The sequence below is a fragment of the Monodelphis domestica genome, chromosome 2, assembly GCF_027887165.1.
Source record: "Monodelphis domestica isolate mMonDom1 chromosome 2, mMonDom1.pri, whole genome shotgun sequence".
Classification (NCBI taxonomy): Eukaryota; Metazoa; Chordata; class Mammalia; order Didelphimorphia; family Didelphidae; genus Monodelphis; species Monodelphis domestica.
Window position 1 is genome coordinate 575458 of NC_077228.1, and position 22889 is coordinate 598346.

General features: G+C 55.9%; 1 protein-coding gene across 1 annotated transcript in view; it reads right to left on the reverse strand.

Annotated features, from left to right (window-relative positions):
* Positions 1-443: 443 nt before the first annotated feature.
* The window catches only part of ST6GALNAC5 (ST6 N-acetylgalactosaminide alpha-2,6-sialyltransferase 5), a 140529-nt gene continuing 118083 nt past the window's right edge, over positions 444-22889 (reverse strand). The window contains exons 3-5 of the mRNA XM_007480144.3: positions 21031-21440; positions 13074-13181; positions 444-1223 (exon numbers count right to left, since the gene is read on the reverse strand). Of these exons, the coding sequence (XP_007480206.1) occupies positions 992-1223; positions 13074-13181; positions 21031-21440 (750 nt within the window). The 3' untranslated portion in view covers positions 444-991. The remainder of the gene's footprint in view (positions 1224-13073; positions 13182-21030; positions 21441-22889) is intronic.

Consider the following 22889-nt stretch of genomic DNA (forward strand, 5'->3'; position numbering starts at 1 on the left):
GGCACTCATGGAGAGGGGGAGGGAAGCAGCGTCCTCTGGCATGCTCTGGCACATGTGCCATAGGTTCACCCACAGGGCTCTAGGGAGCAGGGAGGGAAGCCTAGGAGGCTACAGAGAATAGCAGATTGCCAGAGAAACTCTGGCCTGTCAGTAGTCATGCCATCGCCTCAAGAACGTGCTGACTTTCTTACGATGGGAACTTAGTATTACGCTCGTCTCGTCTCTCTGGGGGCCGTTTCTTTAGGGACGACTACGCTTGGGTTTGAGGCTGGCGGCGCTCCCATCGATTCTTCCCCCCAAGGGGCCGGGGCTCTTGCTGTGAAAGGCCGCGTCGTGCAGGGGACCTGTGGCTTGAGTGGCCCCGCGTCCCCAGAGACCCTTCCCCACGCTCAGGTGCGCGCAGCCTAGTTCTGGAATGGAAAAGACAAAAAGAAACACACAGCCACCATCGCCGGGGAGGGAGGCCTCCCCGAGCCATCAGCAATTTTCATTAGAGACAGACAGGACCGCGAGAAAGAAAACCGCAGGCGGGAGCGCAGAGGCCAGCAAGGCCTCGAGTGTCGCTGAGACTCCCCGCTAGGTCCGTCCTGTCGATTCGCACGGAGAAAGGCGTGGCAAGGGGCGACTGAAGAGCCACGGCGATGGCCGAGGCTGCCCACAGGGGTCCGGAGAGGTGGCGGCGGGAGGGCGACGGCAGCTGAGACACGGGCCACGTCCCCTTCAGGAGCGACTGTGGGGGGATGGCGGCCCCGTCCTCCCGGCTCTGCCTGGCTCTGAAGGCAGGCCAAAGAGAAGCGGACTTTTCAGCAGCGGCGGCCTGGTCTGCCGGGAGGGGACGGTGCCCCTTCGGCCGGACCCGTCGGCTACATTGGTGTGAAAAGGAAAAGCAGGTGCTGTGCCGTCCTGGAGGGCTGCAACCGGGCCCTCCCCATCCCCAGGACCGGGACCCTCCCGTTCTCCCTGGCCAGGAGCCCGGAGGCGGCGGCTCCCTTCAGAAGGCGGGCTTGGTCTCTGGGCGGCGGGTGGCGAGCGACTCTGGCTTCCAGTGCGGCTGAAAGAAGTGGATGTTGAACGCCCGGGCCCAGCTCTCAAAGACTCGCTTCTCCGTGATGAAGCGGTGGTGGCTGCCCTTCCGGCCCCGCTCGTGGGAGATGTACATCGTGCATTCGTCCGGCCCCGAAGGCTCGTAGTAGTGGTAAGGCACCGAAGGGTGCCCGGGGTCCCTGTGGGGAGGAGAAAAGGCACCCACAGTAAGAGGCTGTGCTGGCTGCAAGAAGGAGGCTCCCCCCGGTAGACCAAGTGCTACCAGCTGCCCCATCAGACACTGAAGCAGTAAGCATGCGGAGAGATTCTGTGCCTGCTAAACGGAAGCGGGGCAGCTCTCCGCGAAGGGACTCCAAGGGGGTGGTGGGACACGGACAGCCACAGCCATACGAGACCGCAGACTGCCACGGAGCCCTTGATCCTGGCCCATTTCAAGTCTCCAGTCACGGGCCAGGAAAACGCGGGGAAGGGCAGAACTTGAGAGTCAGCCCTGTAATTTGAGGATCTCGAGCCAGACCCCAAATGGGGCACATTTTGGCTTTTTGGCCTTCCCTGGGCCTCAGTTTCTTTATTTGTAAAAGAAGAGTATTTGATAGTGTAAAGGGAGTAAAAGAGTGAGGCACCCTTTGCTTCCTTCCCTCGGCCTGCTGGACAGATGCTCATCCTTTGAATCGACCTTCTTCAAGGTATGCCACGTAGCTTCAAGTCACGGCTGATGGCCGCAGTCTCCAAAGAGTTAAAGCTATGGTTTAGCCAATGGAGATAAGGCATACGTGCCGTACAGGCAGAGGTCCCAGCATATCACCATAGAGGAAAGGGAGCCAGTCCTCTTGACCATTAGCACTCACTACCCATGGAGGAGGAAGTTAGTGCTGTTACAACTTCCTTTGGCCAGTTCTCAGGCTCTGACGAGGATGCCCCCATGCAGTCGTGATTTAAAATTTCTGTCAACAGGGGAAGTGGCAGAAATGACACCATCGAAACCCCCCAACTAGAAAAGCAGGAGGGCCTGACAGGCGTCAGAATGAATGGTAAGAAATCTAGGGTGACAAGTTCAACTTACTTGATAGAGCCCAGAGGAAGAATCACTGGAGGATCTGAACCAGAATCACCCAAGATGTGAGGGGAGGGTTGGCTTCTGACTAGCATTCCTTTTTTTATTTGAAAATTTTCATTAAATTAATTTAGAATATGTTTCCATGGTTCCATGATTCATGTTCTTTCCCTCCCCTTCTCCCACCCCCCTCCCATAACCAATGAGCAATTCCACTGGGTTTTACATGTCAGACCCGCATTCCTGGAGGGAATTTTCACATCATTGTGCTCTAAGATGCATTAAAGGAGGAGGAGCCAAGATGGCGGCTTAGTAGCAGCAAAAGTTGAAACCTCTCCAACTCCTTCCAAACCAATCTTTAAAAAGAACCTCAAAATGACAGGAGTCAAACACCAACATCAAGATGGAGTGAGAGGGCTCTTCTGGTGAACACAACATGAAAGGTAGGCAGAGAGAGTTGATTTTTTCAGGTCAAGGGGGAACTAGAAGCAAAACTGTACACAGGGGAGTGCTGACCAACCCTTCCCCCATCACCACCACACCAGGTTCCTAGCCTGGGCACAGGCCACCTTTGGGACTCCAGGATGCAGACTACACCAATAAAAGAGCACCTCAGACCCACCCCTTGAAGTCCCAGGTCCTGGCACCAGCCTTCCAGTGATGTCTGGAAGTCCATAGCTCTTGGCCCTTTCAAGCCTGCCCTGCTGAGATAAAAGACCTAGCCCAGGGGCAAAATAGCTCACGGTGCAGAACCTGCAAACCAGAAGCAGAGGAGACAGAATCAGCATTTTTCAGAATTCCCAGTCTAGAGGCAAAAAAAAAAAGACTGGGAAAACGAGCAAACAGCAAAAGAAATTCTTAATCCTGAACAATTTCTATGACAACAAAGAGCAAAACACAAAATCAACAGGGGATGGAGAGATCCAAACAACCACATGAAAATCTTCAAAGAAAAAAAATGGAAATTGGGCTCAAGTACTGGAAGAACTCAAAAAGAATTCAACAATCAAATAAGACAGGTTGAGGAAAAATAAGGAAAAGAAATGAAAGTAATGCAAAAAGAAAATAGCAGTTTAAAAAGCAAATTTGATCAACTGGAAAAAGAGGCACAAAATCCAATGAAGAAAAGAGTTCCACGAAAAGTAGAATGGACTAAATGGAAAAGAAAGATCAAAAAGTCATGGAAGAAATTCAGTCTTTAAAAATTAGAATTGGGTAAATAGAAGCTAATGACTTCATGAGACATCAAGAAACAATAAAGTAAATCAAAAGAATGAAAAAAATAGAAAATATGACATTTCTCATTGAAAAAAATGACTTGGAAAATAGATCCAGGAGAGATAATTTAAGAATTATTAGACTACCTGAAAGTCATGATCAGATGCATTAGAATGTAATCCCCTTAAAATCAGGGACCATCTGAATTGTTCTTGCTCTGCCTCTAGTATTTAGCGCTGTTCCTGGCTCATGGGAGGCACTTAAAAGCTGGTCAGATGACTGACTCAACACTCCAGCCAGGCAGTTCCTGAAAACATGAATGCAAGAGTTCTGCCCAGATTCTGCTGTGCTTTCTCCCAACTAACCCTCCCTTCTCTGTTGGGCTTGGATACTCTCATGAGAAGCATATTGGTGTGGTGCAGAGCAGTCACCATCTGATGACACTCTGTCTTTCCTTCTTCTACTCCTATTGGCTAACATTCATAGAGTACTCACTATATCCCAGGTACTACATTCTACAATGATAATCTCATCTAATCCTCACAGAGTAGGTGATATTATTATCCTCATTTTACTAAAGCAGAAACTGAGGCAAACAGAGGAGAATGAGATTGCATTTGAACTCTGGTTTTCCAAATTCCAAGCTAAGTGCCACCTAGCTGCTCCTATCTTATCTTATTTTGGGGGCTGCTAGGTGGTGCATTAAATAGAGGGCTGGACCGGAAGTCAGGAAGAGTCATCAAATCCAGCCTCAGGCACTTAGCTTTGTCTCTGTTGGCCTCAATTCCTCATCTGTAAATATGAGCTGGAGAAGAAACGAACAAACTACTCCAGTATCTCTGTCAAGAAAACTCCAAATGAAGTCACCAAGAGTCAGAGATGACTGAAAAATGACTAAGCAACAACTAATTGAAATAGAATAGTAAACTGATTGGAAACTATTACTTGTTGAAATAGAGAAGTAAACTGAGGAAACTTATTACTGCTTGATATAGAGATTATAAACTGAGGGGAAACTGTTGTTCTCTGGCTTGTGACTAGAGAGGGCTGCTATAGGAACCTGAGGCTGCTTGTTGGTAATGGAGGTAGGAATGAGAAATGCTGAGGGATGCCACACAGGGATGTTGGTTCACAGGGGACACTGCTCTGGGGTTTACTCTGGGGTTTGCCTTCTGATCCCTACTGATACCTGATGGATCAATCTATTTCCTAACCTCCTTCCTCCCTCACTTCCTCCCTTAACCAACCCTCTCCACCCAGTTCTTCTTGAAGCCTTTGGCTCCTTTCCTCCCCACTTGAATAAACTATAAAGATATTCTTTTCCTTTCCTTTTTCAAGTCAAGGGGTTTGTTGGGATAACAGAATGGGAAACTGAGGTAAGAGGGATGAGGATTTCCCTAAACCATGGGGATAAATTTAGGAAGGTTTGAGGGAGTATTCCAGTCACAAACTGTGACTCTAAGACAGTTAGGGAGATGGAGGACAAGTGTTTGAATCTTCTTTCTTCTTCACCAAGAAAAGTCTCTTCTTCAGCCTGGCTTGTCTCCTTTCTCAGCTTCAATCCCAGAGAAAAACAAAGTTCTAAGTCTCTAAGTTTCTCTTGGCCAGCTCAACTCTCAAATAGACCACCAACTCAAAAGCCAAGTTTCTTTTTCTTATCAGCTTCAACTACCCAGAGTCCGAGAGACAGAGACCAAGTCCAAAAGCCAAGTTTCTCTTCTCAGTGTCTGCCAGCAAAACCTCCAACTGCCACTCCTGGGAACACTCTGTTGGAATCTTGCCTTGACTGACAGCTAGAGCTGGGTCTCCAGCCCTGGTTCTTGCAAGTTCTGCAAAACCTCTCTCTCTTCACGTCTCTATCACATAATGAACTTTTTCTAGCCTGGTTCCTCAGCCAGGTCATGATAAGTCTTCTCAAAAATAGCCCATGGGTGGATTCTAGCTGTCCCTTTAAGTCATTTAATTAGTAAACACTAATGAAGTGTTTATTAGATGCCTCAGCCCTGAGCCAAGTGTCTAGCATATGCAGAAAGACACAACCAGGTCTCACCCTCAAGGGCTTACATTGTAATGTTTCCTTAAAGGTAGATTTAGGAACAGTGACAGGAAGGTCCAGAGAGGCAGATATAAGCTGAAAATGCTCATTGATTAGAGCAGGGGTCCCCAAACTTTGTACACAGGGGGTCAGTTCACTGTCCCTCAGACTGTTTGGAGGGCTGGACTATAAAAAAAACTATGAACAAATCTGTACTCCGCTGTCTGGGATAGTGGAGGCTGCAGTGCTGGCTGGGATGGGCCTGTCACACCTTGCACAAGCCCATCACTGCCACCACTATACTGGGCAGCAGTAGACACAGTGTGGAATCCCCTCCCCCAGATCACCGCTCACCATGCTGATGTCTTCCATTGTGCAGCCACAGAATCCCTTGTGAGACGCCTCGTTCTCCTTCAGTTACTCTCAGAACAAGGATTTTGTTCCACACAAAGGATTACATCACCAGAAGTAGTGCTGTACAGGATCGAAGCCACACTTTGTGGTGCTGCCACATACAGTGCTCCTCTCACTGACCACCAATGAAAGAGGAGCCCCTTCTGGAAATGCAGTGGGGGCTGGATAAATGTCCTCAAGGGGCTGAATGTGGCCTGTGGGTCATAGTTTGGGGACCCCTGGATTACAGTGTCACTGTTGGGAGCCACCAAAGACCACATTGTTTGACACAGTCACATGTGGAAACCGGGGACTGCAAAGAACCCCCAGGAAGGATGGAAACACTCATTGAAACCCCCGCTAAGTGACTTTCCTTATTAACATCTCCTTATTATTGGAATTGCTATGATTATTATTCTTAATTAGCCCCAGGAAAAATATATGAGAGCAACATGCTTGCAGGGTTAATACAGATGTCCCACTCTGTTCCCCCCAGGATATTACCAGGAGAGTCCACTTACAAAGTTAAACCTAAGGATTCTTATGTACCCACTTAGATAGGACCCTCTTTTCTAGGCATAAACACTTCTGACAAATCTGTGCTCTGAATTCCCCAAACAATATCTGGGTCATGTTGACTTTACCCTTTGACCTTGCACTTGGCAACAATGTTTTGTTGACTATCTCCTTAGGCTTCATGTCTGTTGTTAGTTCTATGGAAACATGTATGTTGAGAATGAAACTGTGTGCCAAGTAGACGTGTGATCATGAGGGTATAAAATAAAGCCAAGCCTCAGCCAAGACAGAGCAATTTATCCTGTGAAGCCTGTGCTGTGGGTTGAATAGAAAGCTGTGTCCCATTCATCATTCCAATGACACCATCCCACCTCTAAGACCCCATCCCCTGTGAGAGTCTGGACCACCTCACAGCATATCACCTCATTTGAATGGCCCACCTTGGAGGGTGCTAGGTTCTCCCTCATGGAGGGAGCCAAGGCTGGATGAGCACACATTTGGAGATTCCTTTCAATTCAATTCTGATTTGGCCAATGCCTTTCTGTGCTTGGGGATCCTTCCTGGTCATATGCAGGGCTATGCGACCGCTGGGGTTCTCTAATTCTATGAGGACCCCCATGGCTGGTAGGCCTTTCATTTATACTAAGGGTTCCCTGCTCTTCCTCTCATGTGACTTGCCTGCACCAGCTGCATTCTGACAGCTGTCCCTGTACCACCCCCACCCCACAAGAGCACGAGTAGCAGATAGACTTGGCAACAGCTTCTGCATGGACCGTGTGTGAAGGCACCGGAAACTCTCCAGGGATTTTACCTGCCAGACCTGGGACTACTCTAAGTGCCCTCAGCACACTCCACCCCAGAGCTGCTCACTTGGCTCAGAAGGAATCGACATTGCACAAATGGCTTTTAGAGAAGCAATGGAAGATTCCTGGGGGCAGAGGCTGAAGGTGGGGAGACCCCCCTGACAACAATAGGCTTTTGCAGGCTTCTCCTTCTGCTTTCAGTTCCTGCCAGAAGAGAGATTGCTTTTTTGTCATGTATCATCACAGCATTCTTCATTCTCGCTTGGCATCCAGGCTGCATTGTTGAACAGGCATTCCCAGCAGAGTAGCAAGTGTTCTCCAGGAAAGATGGAGCCTCAACTGGACATCGCGAGGATGTCCACCAGCTGGGGAATGGCTGAACAAGCTGCGGCATGTGATGGTGATGGAATTCTACTGCCCTGGGAGAAACAATGAGCAGGTCCATTAAAAAGCTGGGAAAGACACACACCATCAGGAAGAGTGAAATGAGTGGGAGCCGGAGAACATTGTCTGCAGCAGCAGAGTTTAGTTTGGCGCGTGACTGAACTGTCCACCTCTCGAGAAAGCACTGATCGGTAGAGACGTGAAAGACCTACTTTATATGTCATGTGGACGTCTTTTTGTCAGGGGTGCCTTCTGGGGGGTGGAGAGAGGCCGAGGTAGCCTGGCAATAGAGTCTGTTTTTAAAAGAAAGAGTCAGGTTAGCGTGTTCACTTTTACTGGGAAGCCCCATAACGTTTCTGGAGGAACTCAAAGAGCTGACATTTCATCACTGATTTAAACTGCTTTTTTCTATTGATGTTTTGGTTTTCGAGTCACCTACAGTTCCCAACAGGGTTTTTTCCTCCTTTCTCTGAAAGCTGTCCTTTGTGACAAAGAGTGAAAAGGGGGAAATTCAGTTTAACCAAAGTTAGCAGCAATACGGAAACCTTCTGACAAACGCATGTCACACAGACAGCCCCACTTTTGCTCTTACACCCCCTAAATACGTATCTGACCCTCCCCATCTCCCGGCCCGAGAGCTGTTCCTTAGAAAAAAGGAAAGGAAGAACGAGCAAGAAAATAGATCCTACCCACTGAATGAACATATCATTAAAGCCTGACACTCGTGGTGGTCTGCCATGTCCCTGGGGACAAAAGGGAGAGGAAAGCCTGTCCTTAGGGCTGCATCTGGCCCTTCGGTGCCCTACAATTCTGCGGCCACATGATGGTGGTCTTCGGTGATTCTCGGGATTCCTTACGGTGCAGCAAAGCTCCGCGACCCCAGCCGGACACCATGGATTCAGACATTTGATTCCCAGGCATTTGCCCACGTGCCCGAAGGCTGGCTGGCCAGACTTTCGGGACAAGAAGAGGGGAAACCCAGCACAGTCTCTACCCGAGGAAAGACGCACCAGGAACAGAGCCCGAGGGATGGCACTGGAGAAAGCCACCGACACGACAGACGTGCCCCCTCCGGGGTCCCCTGCCCTGTGGCCACACCGCTGGGCAGCCTCACGTCCTCACTCTCCCCCCACCGTATCCAATCTGTAGCCCAGACGTGCTGCTCTTACTCTGACAGCGTCTCTCCCTCAAACCCCTCCTCTGGTGCTGCCCGTCTTACCTCATGGCGGGACCGCAGTCTCTTCCCACCCGCTATCCAAAGGGCTTTCCTGAAGTGCAGAACTGCCCTGGGCGTCCCCTCCCCTCCCCGCCCCGCCCCAGAGCTTCCTCCTCCAAGTCCTGTTTGGCATTGGAAGCCTTTATGAGCCGCTGCCTCCGCCATGATCTTTCCTGCCTTCTTACATCTCCGCCCATCTCTACTGGCGACCTCCAGCTCAGCCTACGCGGATCTCCGTTTGCATGTCGTCCCCCATGAGGCTGGCCCTTCTTTTTCCTTTGCACATAGTAGGCTTGCACGAAGTCCTGGCGGATGGACGGCCTTAGCAGAAACTTGTCGGACACACCCTGCGTCGACGGTGAGTCCAAAAGCCGTGTTTGGGGTGCGAGCCGAGGCCGAGCTGCGCCAGCAGATGGTCGGGGGGAGCCAGAGGCTCGCTGCTTCTAACCGGGTCATCAGAGCTCAGGACACGCTGTAGGAAGCGGGCTGGGGACAGACGCTTGTGCGAATGGCGCGGGACTGACGGGGGCAGCCTGTCCCGAGGGCCGCTGAGAACGGGCAGAAGGAGGCCGGAGCCGCCATGGCCTCCTCCGGGAAACCGCTCTGCTGGCCTGCTGGACAGCGTCCCCTCCCACCCCCAGGGAGACCTCAGCCCTTCCTGCCCTTCCGCCTCCGCTCAGTGTCCAGACTCGGACTCCTGCACAGCCCCACAATGTCCAGCCAGCCCTCTCGGGGCCGGCCAAGGTACTTCCGTGTCTGACGTCGCCCTGGATTTAGCGAGTCTGCACCCCTTCCTGCCGGAGCTGTAAGCTCCGGCCCCAGGTGCGAATCTTCCCCCGGGACGACCCCGGCTTCCACAGAATGCCGACCAGATGGAGGCCGCGTGCTCAGAAGGGCTCGTCTGGATTTGAGAGGCTGCTGTGGTAGAGCCGGACTAGACAGCCCTGGATGTCACGTCCATCAGACCAGGTGATTCCAGAAGGACTGCGAGAGCTTCTCTGCCGGGAGGCCACAGGGCCCAGTGGCAGGGGAGCCGGGCCTGAGTTCCGATGGTGGCGTTACTCCCCGTGTCCCTCTGGGTCCGTGGCTGGCTTCGCTCTCCTTCTCCGTAAGGCGCGGAGGCTGGGAGAGACGGCTTTGAGTCCTTCTAGCTCTGAAGCCTGCGTGGCGGGTCAGCTCAGTCTTGGTGGTTCTGGCACAGCCCCAAGGGCTCCCCTGCGCCCACCGGCCCCAAGGCCAGGAGACCCTTTGGCAGAGGAGAAGGGAAGGGAGGCGCTCCTGGGGACAGGCTGGGGCAGGAAGCAGAGGCTCGGGCGGCTCCTTCGCCCCAGTCGGGTTTCAGAGGTGCTCTGGACCCCCTCCTTGCTCATGGGCCGAATGACGGGCCTCTACTCTGCTTCTCTGAGTCCCCTAGAACTTCCTGGGGAGACAGGCAGCCCCGGCGGGGGCGGAGGGACGTCGCCAACTTTAGCGGCGGCCTGTGCATGCGCCAACGGCCCCGGAGACAAGCGCAGGCATGAGCGTTGGAGCTGGACACCTGGGCCCCCCCAGGAGTTCGCCCTGCCCGAGCTCACCTCAGTTTCCCCCAGGGAAAGGAAGGATGGCAGGAGCGGCGTCTGACTCTGCCCCTGGAGGACGCTGCAGGCCGGCCCGCTCTGGTGCCACACGCCGCGCATGCCGTGCTCTGGTTCAGGAGCCTCCTTATGTCTTCCCTGAGAGGCTGGTCAGGAAAATGCCCGGCGGGGCTGCCCGGCTGCCCTCATTCTGCCCCAGTTCGGGCAGTGAATGCCGCGACCCCTCAGCTGCGGGTCTCAGGGACACCCTGTTTCCCTGCCCCGTGTCTGCCCCTTTCTAGTCCGGCCGTGGCCGGGGGTGGCCGAGAGGGTCCTGGCTTTGGGGCCGGAAGGCGTGGGCTCCAGGGCAGGCTCTGCTTGGCTCCTCCCGGCCGCAGCGTCCTGGGTTGGTCCACCTGGGAGTCACAAGCCTCTACCTGACCCCGTCTTCGAGCAGCCTCAAGGAGAGATAGCCATGGACAGGGAGAAGCCAGCGTTGGATTGGTCACGGTAGCCTGGCGTCCTGCCCAGAGCTGGGGGGTTGGGACTTGGCGCTCTTCTGCCTGCGCCAGGTATGCCGGCTTCCCCTTTGCACGGAGACGTGTGTGGGCCTGGACGAAGGAGTGGGGAGCCGAGGCCCGGGCATGGAAGATGCTTAAGTTGGGGGGGGCTGCAGGGCTCCTGTAGACTACCCCCATCCCCACGCTGGTTTAGGGAGATGAGCCCCATCCCCTGGGGCTACCCCAGAACCTTGGAGGCATCCTCAGGTCCTGAACTATGGAGGCAGGGGAGGAAGGGAGGAAATAGGGAACAAAGGGAGAAAAGGAGGAAGGAAACAAGCACCTATTAAATGCCTACTATGTGCCAGAGGAAGTGCACCAAGCGCTCTGTACATCTTATCTCGTTTGGTCCTCACAAGCTCCTGCAAGGCAAGGAACTGTGACTATACCGGTTTTATAGATGAAGAAACTGAGGAAGGCAGAAGGTAAGGGACTTACTCAAGGTCCTCCAGCTCTCTGGGGTTCAGAGTCTGTCTGGACCATTGCAGGGCTTGAGCACCAGTCCCCCTGCCCACCCCCTGCCTGTCTCCGCAGCCATCCAGATTGATGGGGAGGGAAGGCCATGTTAGGGTGAGGGAGCCCATCTGCCTTTTGGGTGGTGCTGATTGCTGGGGGGCAACTTGCTGCTGCACAACTTCCTTATTTGGGACTGACTCCGAGGTCGGCTGCTCCACTTCTTTGTGGCCATTCTGAGGGTGGCAGACGCTGTGGGCCACCTGCAAGACTTCTCTTGGTGGGCTAAATCTCTTCAGGTCCCTGAGGCTCTGAAGGTGGCCCTGGTGCATCCCAGCTCACCCAGGCCTTCCCTAGTGTGGCGCCCAGACGTAAACCGGCAGCGTGGGTGGACAGAGGGCTGGGAGGCTCTGACCCCTAGGCTCTAGAGTCCAGGCCTGGCCTCCTCCTTTGGCCCAGGCTCCTGAGGCCTCTGCAGTGCACCCTTGGCTCAGTGGACCTCCCAGCCCTCTCCCTTCTGTGGGGCTGCATTTCCTCATCTGTGAAATGTGGGGGGTCGAATGAGACAACTTCCAAGTCACCTCCCTGCTCTCCGACTTGCCTGGGTCTCTTTGGGGCTGGGGGGTTGCAGAATCTCTCCCCATTGGGGGAGACACCCCAGAGCTGCCAAAAACCAGTCAGAAGGCACCAGGCTCCCGTTAAATCCTTTCTTTGGACTCCAGCGTCTGGGCAGAGACTGGTAATAGCTTAGGCTGATGTATCACCTCATGGTTGGCCAAAGGCTTTAACTGCATCATCTCCTTTACAGCCCTGGGAGGTCGCTGCTATGACTATCCCCATTTTCCAGATGGGGAAATGAGGCAGACAAAGGCCAAACGATGCGTCCAGGGTCACACAGCTAAACAGCGTCTGGGGCTGCCTTTGAACTCGAGTCTTCCTGACTCCAGGCCTGGCTCTCTGCCCACTGCCCTGATGGGTTTCCTGGGGGGCTGAGGGGGCCGCTTCCTCAGAAAGGAGAGGCCAGCCGGCCTCCGAAGGGGGAATGCTCCCGGCTCCCTTGAAGAGCCGGCTCAGTGTGGACAATTCTTTGGCTTCTGATGAGAGATGTGGGAACATGCAGGGGCGCCAGAGCATCGCAGCACCTAATGGGCAGCCACACGCGCCGTTAAACAGATGGGCAGCCAACGGCCCGTCGGAGGCCACTTCTAAATGAGAAGCCGCACCTGACCAATGCCCAGAACGATCTGCAGACCGAGGGCTCCACGTGACTGTGCCATGGTGCTCGGCGCTCAGCCACCCCTGCTCCGAGGCCTCGTCCCCCCCTCCCGGTGCTGCTCCACCCCAGGAGGGGCTCCTCAGGAGGGTGGGGGAGCCTCTGTGTGTCTGTCTGACTGCTGATGCCCCGGCCATGGGGGACTTTCACAGCCCTGGATGCAGGCAGAGGGTTACCATGGAAACGTTTGAAATCTAGACTGCTGATGCTCTAAAGGAGCAGCTTCCTCCCCTCAGCTGCCCCGAGGGCTCTCTGGGTGCCCCTTGGGGGGGAGGGCAGAGGCAGCTTCCTTTCCCATAAACCACTCAACTGGAATGAAGGTGAGGGGCGGCCGGGGAGCCTCTCTGAGGGTCAGGAGAAGAAAAGGAAGAGGCTGCTCTGGCCTGGTGGCCCATTCTGCCTGATGAGGATTTGGGGGAGCAGTGGGACCCCCGAGATGGGTGGCCCAAGGCCTCCCCTTCTCTACCCCACAGTAAAGCCTGGGGCCTTGGGGGCTCATTAATGGCTTCAGGATCCGGTGGGGCTGGTGGCTGAAGGCCCCTGAATGGCCCCCGCCTGGCTGCCTACCTACCTGCAGAAGTCGGGGGGCACCATGCCGTAGACATTGATCCGCTCGCAGAGCTCCAGTGCGATGGTCATGGTGAACCAGCCGGTGCTGAGCCAAGTGTTGGAGATCCTCCTGAAAGGAAAAGACAAGGAAGGGGGCAGGAGACGGGCCGGTGCCCTCGCAGACCTTGAACCCCATCATTTCCTACCCCCAAAGGCAAAACAGACCCCAACTCAAAGGCTTGCTGATACCCTGGGTGGAGCCCTGGAGGCAGGAAGACCTGAGTTCAAATCCTGCCTCAGACAACTCCTAGCTGCACACACGAGCCTGAGCAAGTCATTGAACCTGTCTCAGCCTGGGCTGCTCCATCTGTAAATAAGAACAATCAGAGCCGCTCTCGGGCGTGGCCGGTGAGGATCAAATGGGTGCAAATCTTGGTCTAACTGCTAGCTGGGCAGCGAGGGGTGCCACGGTGCCTCTGCGGGGCAGTCATCCTCCCGAGTTCCAATCTGGGCTCAGGCCCTGTTTGCCTCAGGCTCCTCTTTTGAAAAATGAGCTGCAGAGAAAGTGGCGAACCACTCCAGGGTCTGTGCTGAGGCTCCCCTCCCCCCATGGGGTCACCCGGCCAGAAAAGGGCCTCTGCCGGCCACTGGAAGAGCCAAAGGCCCGCCTAGCTCCGACTCTGAGGCGTGCCAATGAGGCGGAAAGGCGCAGGGAAGAGACAGACCGGGAGCTCCGGCTTTGCTTTCCCTTTTCACTGAGCCCCGCGCCAGGGACGAGCAGATCAGCTAAACCACAGCGGGCTTCCGTCCAGCAGCCTCCCTCCCGCCGCAGCCCTGCCCCACCCACCGCTCCTAGTTAGGTTTCCTGGGCGGCCCGAGGGCAGGGCGCATGCGCACACCCTCAGCACCTCGGACAGCGCCTGGCCAGAGCCCCGCTGGGGCCGCCTGCTCTGGCGTGAAGGATCTCCAGGCTGCTGCAGAGCCTTCGGGAGGCCCCCCGAAGAGCCGCGCGGCCGAGGGGGCGCTTTTGGCAATGGAGCTCCGCCCCGGAGGACGCTGGGCGATTCCCCGCCGAGCTGCCTCCCTCTCTGCAGGCTGCCACTGGCCTCTGGTCGTGGGGATGTCCGGGTCTGGGCCGGAAGGGCGCCCTGAACCCGAGTGAGCAGGAGTCGTGGAGAGCCGCGAGCCAAGCTGGCCCGGGCGCCGGGCACAGCCCCAGAGAGCCCTGGCCTGCGGCTCCGCTTCTTGTCGAAGGGAGCAGCCTCGTTGGAAGCTCCGGAGGATCCCGGATACCTGCAAGGCAGCCCCCGCCTTAAAGGGTGCTCCTGCCGGCCGGGGGGGGGCGCTCTGGACGCCTCCCCAGCCCAGCACCTCCTCCCAAGGCCAGACCGCGTGAGCGAGCGAGGGGCTGCCCAGGGCTGCTCTTCCGCGCCGCCTCCTCCTGGTGGACCGGCTGGGCCGTCCTTTCGGAGTGGGGGGGGGGGCAGGCCTCAGCCGGGCGGGGCCCAGGGCAGCCGCCAGCCAGGGTTCCCTGAACTTAGGTGGCCCGAGCCAGTGCTGCTCGCACCCCCAGCCCCGGGAAGGCCTTCAGGCTCCCAAGTCAGCAGCCAGTTAGAAAGAAGCTGATGGCGCCAAGGGCCGCCATGGGTCCAGCGACGCCCCCTCCCTGCCGTGCTACCAGAGGCCGAGGCCCAGAGCCAGGCCTGGGAGCGCTGGCCGGGCTGGTGATGGGGCGCCTGGCGCCGGGGAGCCTCCTCCTTTCCCTCCAGCACCCAGACTGGGGCTGTGCGGCTCAACGTGGAGCCACCGGCTCTTCTGGGCACCACAGACCCGCCCCTAAGCTGGATCGCTGCCGGCTTCTCCACCTCCACCTCCATGCCTTCAGCCCCTGAGGGGCGGCTTTGCAGCTGGCCCGCATGATGAGCAACGAGGGGGCCGAGACAGCTCTCCAGCCCCTCCCTTGGTCCTCCCAAGACACGCAGGCCTCTTGGGAAGGGGCTGGCTGGGAGCCCCGCCCCCTTGTCTCCCTCTGTTGGGACCCGAAGACAAGGCGGCCAGGCGGACTGGCACACCAGCCCCTCCACTATCCAGGAACCCACTCCCGGGCCTGACGTGGGATTCCCAATGGGTTCCCCGTCCCGATGGAGCACTCCGCCTGGCTAGAGTGCGTTCGAACCTGGGGGCGAGGATCTGGGTCCCAACTTGGCTATTGTGGGCTCAGGCTATGCTAGGAAACAAGGCCTGGGGCCGGCCTTTTCCAGCCCTCGGGGATGATCCTGGAGCTTCTTTAGGGGATGGGGATGAGCACAGAGCTAGAACTGTGAAGGGCCTTAGAAATAATCCTGAAGGGAGCATCCACTGGGGCCCTCCATTTGACAGGAGGGACTGAGAGGCTGGTCCGGAGCTGTCCAGGCTCCGTTAGTGCCTGGGGTGGGCAAGAAGGGAGGCCTGTTGGTAGAGAAACTTGGAGCTTCCCTGGAGGCCGGGGTGAGTGAGGGCTGATTGTTTGCCTCTGCCAGCTCAATGGGGCTCAGTGGTGTAGACAGTGCTGGAGAGTGAGCGAGTGACGGAGGAGCCCCAGGGAGATTAGAAGAGCAGGAGCTCATTAGGTGCCCTTGAGAAATGGGGGGGGGGGAAGCTGGGGAACCTCCCCCAGCCCCCACAAACACCTTGGCTAAGGAGGGAGGGGGGCTGATCTCCATGGCTCCTCCCCTGCCATTCTGGTGTCAGACGGATAGCAGAGAATTCAGGCCTGGGTGCAAGGGGCAAGAACCCCAAAGGTGCACCAAAGGCAACAAGCCATTAGCTTTGGGCAAGCCACTTTCCCAGGCTCCCTCCTATCTGTGCAGGCTGAGATGCTCTGGGAGGTTGGAACCCTTTGCTAAGGAAGGAGTCTCCTGTTTTGTTCCTTAATCGTGTGCAATGAAGGCGTCTGAAGAGCGTCGTGTGCTTATTAGGGGAAATGAGCAGCTCTTCTTTCAGACGAAGCAGCCCACCGCGCTGCTAATTCTATGTCGCGCTCCCTTCCAATCGAAGGGCTTTCTGCTCCGTCACAGTCTCATTTCCCATCTCCACGGCGGTGGCAGCGCTCTCCCAGCACTGATTTCTCTGGCGCTTCCTTTATCGAATGACTGCAATCCCCATCGGAGTTCCCCAGCGTCCCCTCATTCAATTAGGAAGAGCTCTTCCAGTCTGGGAGCATTTCCTCCCCACAGACCCCTGGGGGATTTGGGCCCCTCGTTTACCCGAGTGGGAGATGCCAGCCATGGGCGGGCGGCCAAGGACACTTTTCTTTCTTGTTTGAGCCACTTACTAGATAGTATTATTAGATAGTCTCGCCTGGAATTCAGGAAAGCTGCCCAGTCCCTCACTCCTCCTGCCCCCCCCCCCAAGCTACAGGGGACAGAAAGCTTCCTTGAGACAGAGACAGAGACAGCCAAGCTGTGTGCTAAGAGAGCCCGAGGCTCCAGGAGTCTTTCAGCCACCCATGGAATGGCCTGAGGAACACTGGGCACAACAGGCACCGGGCCCTGGAGCAGCTGTGCCATCACTAGCTGGACCTTCTGGGAAACAGGCCAGGAAAAGGGTCACTGGAAGAGCTTGTGAAACACTGTTATCTCATCAGATGTCCCCGAGAATCCAGCAAGCCAAGTACTATTATTAGCCCCGTTTTACGGAGAAGGACACCGAGGCTGAGACCATCTCTCTGTATGGAGCTTGTTTTTATTTCGCTATTTGCATGTTGTCTTTCAGCACCTACTATGTGCCAGGCACTGTGCCGAGCGGTGGGCAGACAAAACGAGACAAAGGCAGTCCCTGCCCTGCAGGGTGCCAAGTTCAGATGGGTCCAGGAGGGCAGGGACACCCTTTTACCTTCCTCTGTGCCCTCAGTGCCTGGCACAGGGCGTTCTTTGGTAAATGTTTAGTGATTGGCTTTGGGAAGTCCCGTAGAGATGGCCCTGGCCTTCCACTCTGTAAAGAGCGTCTAGACCAGAGATGGCAAGTCTTTCAGAGGGGCCAGTGGTGTGAGAAATGTCCTGAGGCTTGTGTGGAGAGGGGGAGGGGAGCAGCCTACCCTGCATCCCTCTGGCTTTCTAATAATGAACTCCGAGAGGCTGAGTGCCCCCTCTGGCACGCGTGCCATAGGTTTACCATCATGGGTCCAGAGCCCTGGGAAACCAGCCTGGTCTAAAGTTCACTGGCTAAGTGGTGAAATGAGCTCCCCCTTGCCCTTCTCTGGTCCCCGTATTGCATACCGTGAACCCCTCAACATGTCATCTTCCATCCCGAGCTCCAAACTAGCCCTTCCTGGACTTTGGGGGAGTCCCGCTCCTCCTCCCTCGGGAGCCCAAAACCCTGACATCTCAGGTGCTCTTCATTGTCTCCCCTCCTCCCCTCCTGGGCCTGCCTTCAGCTTCTAGGCAAGCAGGAGACTCAGACTCGGGCAGGGCCACCAGGGTCCCAGGAAGCATGAGTCAAAGGCGGCACCTGAACCCAGGCTCCTCTGCAGGCCCTTCTCTGCCCCGTCAGGCTGGCCTTCTCCAATGGACGCTTCTTTTGAGGGCGCAGCAGTGTCTTAATTGCTCAGCCCAGCCCTTTGCTGCTCAGCTTGGTTCTTGAACCCCTTACCATGGATCCATCTTAAGTAGCGGAAGACTAGAGGGGCCGGGCCAGGGGGGTCCCGTGACCTGCCCAGGGTCCCCAGCTAGCTCCCCTCTTCAGGCCCGGCCTTCTGCCCTTCGGCCAGCTTCTGCCTTTCCCTCCTCGCAGCTGGGCCTGCGGGCGCTCTTGGGGCCCTGAGCTGCCCTTCTCAGCGTCCCCTTTCCTGCCCGCTCAGTGCTTCTCCTTCCCTCCATGCTGTCCCCAGACCTTGCGGCCTGAGCCTTCTCTCGCCGACGGCCTCTCTCCAGTGGGTGATCTCGGGGAGCCCCGTCTCGGGACCCCGAACCCCGTGCTCTCCCGGCATGCCGGCTTCCGCTGAGAGCTTCCCCGTCTGACCCTGGACGGCTCCCTTCGCAGCCTCTCTCCCACCTGGACTCTGGTCACGTGACTGCCGTCCAGCGCAGCCTCGGCCTCCTGGGATGCCCCCGGGCACGGAAAGGGTGCCTGGCAGGCTCTGCCCGTGTCCCAGCCCAGCGGGCACACCTGTAGGACGGGCGCTTCCTTCCTGCTACCGAGTCTTCGAATTGGAGCTTCTTGGAGCCCCGGCTGGGCCACTCCCGATTCCTGGCCCGCTTGGCTGGCTGCCAGCCTGGTGACCCCCAGAGAGTCTTCCTCAGGCAGCAGCTGGAATTTAAAGGGGGGATTCAGGAGGGGAGTGCGCGGCGCCCAGGCTGGTGACCTCCCCAGTGGCGAGTGGCCCGGGGCAGGGGGGCACCGCCCACCTTCAACCAGCCATGCTTGTGGAGTGCCCCGTCTTTGGTGGAATGACCGCCTCATTCGCTGAATCAGTTCCAATTGGAAAAGCAAGACGAGGCGGCGGCTCGCTGTGTGGCCTTTGCTAGGTTGCTGGACCTCTCTGGGCTGCCACTTCCTCATCTATGAGATGCATGGGCTGATCTAGACACTCTTTCCATCCCTTTGGACCAAAATAAAAACGAACAGACCAAGTAACATTCGTTTGGGGCTTCCTTTGGATTTCTGTGGGCTTCGTGAAGACTGAAACCCCCACTCGGCCAATTGTGTTTAAGTGCGGCTGCTGAGCACCCTCTGGAGGCTCTTCCACCCAAAGGCTGCCGCTCCCCTTCAAAGCACAATTGGCCTTCTGCCTAGAAAGAGGCCCCGCTCGCCTCTTCATTGCCATTCCTACCCATCAGTCAAAAAGTAATTCCGAATATGTGACTTTCCAGTGAAATCTCTGTGTCTCCTGTCTCCGTCTGTGTCCCTGTCTGTGTGTCTGCCCGTGTCTGTCTGTGTCTGTCTGTGTCTCCATCTGTGTCTCCGTCTGTGTCTGTCTGTGTCTCCGTCTGTGTCTCTGCTTGTGTCTGTCTGTGTCTCCGTCTGTGTCTCTGCTTGTGTCTGTCTGTGTCTCTGTCTGTCTCTGCTTGTGTCTGTGTCTGTGTCTCTGCCTGCGTCTGTCTGTGTCTCTGTCTGTCTCTGCTTGTGTCTGTGTCTGTGTCTGTGTCTCTGCCTGCGTCTGTCTGTGTCTCTGTCTGTGTCTCTGCTTGTGTCTGTCTGTGTCTCTGTCTGTCTCTGCTTGTGTCTGTGTCTGTGTCTGTGTCTCTGCCTGCGTCTGTCTGTGTCTCTGTCTGTCTCCATCTGTGTCTCCGTCTGTGTCTGTGTCTGTCTGTGTGTCTGTGTCTCCATCTGTGTCTGTGTCTGTCTGTGTGTCTGTGTCTCCATCTGTGTCCCTGTCTGTGTCTGTCTATGTCTCCGTCTGTGTCTCTGCTTGTGCCTGTCTGGGTCTCTGTCTGTGTCTCTGCCTGCGTCTGTTTGTCTCTGTCTCTGTCTGTATCTCCGTCTGTGTCTCCATCTGTGTCCCTGTCTGTGTCCCTGTCTGTGTCTGTCTGTGTCTCTGTCTGTCTCCATCTGTGTCTCCGTCTGTGTCTGTGTGTGTCTGTGTGTCTGTGTCTCCATCTGTGTCTCCGTCTGTGTCTGTCTGTGTCTCCGTCTGTGTCTCTGCTTGTGTCTGTCTGTGTCTCTGTCTGTCTCTGCTTGTGTCTGTGTCTGTGTCTGTGTCTCTGCCTGCGTCTGTCTGTGTCTCTGTCTGTCTCCATCTGTGTCCCTGTCTGTGTCTGTCTATGTCTCCGTCTGTGTCTCTGCCTGCGTCTGTTTGTCTCTGTCTCTGTCTGTATCTCCGTCTGTGTCTCCATCTGTGTCCCTGTCTGTGTCCCTGTCTGTGTCTGTCTGTGTCTCTGTCTGTCTCCATCTGTGTCTCCGTCTGTGTCTGTGTGTGTCTGTGTGTCTGTGTCTCCATCTGTGTCCCTGTCTGTGTCTGTCTATGTCTCCGTCTGTGTCTCTGCTTGTGTCTGGGTCTCTGTCTGTGTCTCTGCCTGCGTCTATTTGTCTCCTTCTGTGTCTCCATCTGTGTCCCTGTTTGTGTCTCCGTCTGTGTCTCTGCCCGTGTCTGTCTGTGTCTCTGTCTGTCTCCATCTGTGTCTCAGTCTGTTTCTCCAACTGTGTCTGTCTGTGTCTGCCTCTCTCTGGCATTAGATAGTGTTTGCTGAACCCTGGCAGGGAGCTGTACGAATCTGCTCCTTCCTCCCCCACTTATGTGATCTTGTGCGAGTCCTTTGGCTCGTTTGAGCCTGAATGTTCTCCTCTGCAAAGTGGGGATCATAAAGCCTACAGTTCCCACCTCAGGGAGTGGTTAGCTGAGATCTGAACTCGGGCCCTGGCATTCCCCAGCCTCAGAAGGGCCCCTGGATCTCCTTCTCCCCAGCAGGGCTCCTGGCTTTGGCGGGTGGGTCTCCAAGCCTGCTCCCCAGTTTAGGGGAACGACAGCAGGGGAGGAGGCAAAGACAGGGTCAGTGTAAGGGTTCCCTTGGCTCAGGGCCCAGGCAGGAAGGCCCTTGTCTGTCCCCCACCTCCTGTTGGGGGTTCCCCCCAGGAGCTTGCCCAAGAGAGGGCTCTTTCGGTCTGCCTCTGGCATTCCCGGTATGCTGAGCTTCATAAATGCTGCTGATCCATTGACTGGTTCGAGCCGCTGACCTGCTTCTACACAGCTCTAGGACATGGCACAAGAGGTCCAGGGAGACCCGGTTTCCAGGCTCCCCTCGGCCCCTCCATCTCTAAATGGATGGTTCTGGAGGACTTTGGCCTCTCTGCGGCTCCGGGAAGCTGTGCTTCCACTGAGTCTTGGGGCTTTTTCTTCCTCTGAGCCGGGAGGGACCCAAGAGATGCTCTTGTCACAGAAGCCCAGAGCTCAGAGTTGGAAGGGACAAGCCTGTCTAGCTAGACATGGGGGCTGCAGGACGTGTGTCTGCCAGTCTGTCCCTCCTGTTGTCCAGGACGCCCGCCTGCCCTGGGGCTCCCCTTACCTGTCTTTGCCGGTTTCCTGTTTGAAGAGCTCATCGAAGTGGAGCATCTTGTGCCGTGTGACCATGAAGACCTTGAGGCGAGGGAGGATCTGGTTCATGAGCTGGAGGTTGTTGTAGACCAGCCCTTTGCCGTCCCTGCGCATGTAGCTGCTGGGCCCCCAGAAGATGAACACGGTGCCCTGGCTCGTGTTCAAGAGCTCCTGGCGCTTGTGCAGAATCCGCTGGATGCTCGAGTGGGCGATGACGCGCAGGCTGGTCTTGTTGCCCACGTCCCGGCCGTAGCCGCGGGTGGGCGCGTCGTTCATGCGGATCACACATTCCGTCTGGTCGATGCGCTCTCCCTGGTGGCTCCCCAGAAGGTGTCCTGAGCTCGTCACCAGGGCACAGTCTTTGCAGTGCATCTTCAGGGACTGGAAAGCATCAGAGAAATGGAAATGGTTAACAGGGACGCTTTCATTCATCCCTAGCAGAGGGGGAATGCCCGTGTGGCAGCCCAGCCCCTGAAGGAGCCAGCCTGGGGGTTCCATTCTGCACTCAACGATTACTAAATGCTAGAGATGGGCTTGTAAATGTTTAACAACCAGCCCTCTGGGGGGAAATGTGTGCATTTTAATTGTAATCTACATTATGGGCTTCTTCTCCATCTACATCAGCCCTTTCTGGGTAGTGTTTGCCAGCTTCTGAGGCACAAATGCTCCCCTGGAAGATTTAACAGTGGTCTCTGGTGAGCTGATTGGGGCTGGTTGCAACACCCCTGCCCACTATGGGCAAGATACGTAATGGGCAGGTCATATCCACAGATAAACAAAGACAAAGCCATCCAGGTGATTTCAGGAGAAGGGAGAATTCGATGACAACTGGGGGCATTCTCAACGGGCTACTATGGGAGGCCCAAACCTCACCCGACTTTTTAAATCCAAGAGCTGCAGACTGGACAAAAGGGTGAATTCTTCTTCCATCAATTTCTGGATTGTTTATTCTCAGGCTAGAGTCACTCAACTCTTAGCCTCAGTTTCCTCATCTGTAAAATGGGGACAACAATAACCCCTCCCTCACAGGGTGGTTATGAGGATTAATGAGACAGCACAGGTAGAGAGCTTGGCAGGCCTTCCTCTATGGGTCCTTATAGAGGGGCCGGCCCATGGCCGTGTGGCTCAAAATGTCCACTGTCTCTGACCTTAAATGACTTCGATTTCCTTCAGGCTCCTATTCTCTGGGGCCAGCTCAGGTGCCTAGCTGACTGCTCTGACCTTGCCCCTCTCCTCTCCTCTCGGGTCTTTATGGGCTGCTCCCACAGCTCCCAATTCCCCTCCATTAAGACCTGGCTTGGCCACCTTTGCCGATCTTTGGAGGGAGGAACCGTCGTTCCCCTGTGAGTCTCTGTTGTTCTTCTCTAGGTCTGATCATTGGCAGTTTGGTTTTCAAATGGAAACCTGTCATTTCAGTGGGGAAGGGAACTTCTTGGTGGAGCCCGACTTCACCAGCTCTTCGTCTTTAAGTCTTATACCTGCTTTGGGGCACCAGGAAGTTCCATGGAGCCCATGGAGAGTAGAAGTCCAATGGAACCCAGATTTTCCTAGCTCTGGGGCCGGCTCTGCACCCATCACACCACACAGCCTCTGGAGGAAGGCCCCTGCCAGTTGGGGCTGAGTTCTCTCTCACCCCGCTATTTGGAAGGAAAGGCAGGGACGGATCGGGGGAGGCACCCGCATGGAGGGGGTCACAGATTGGTTGGAGAACATCAGCTCTTCCCTGAAGACAGCAAGTCCCTGGAGGCAGGACAGTGAATGGCCTCCCAGCTCCCTCACCGTGGCTGCTGTACCCTCCCTCATCTACTACCTAATCTGAGGATGAAGCCT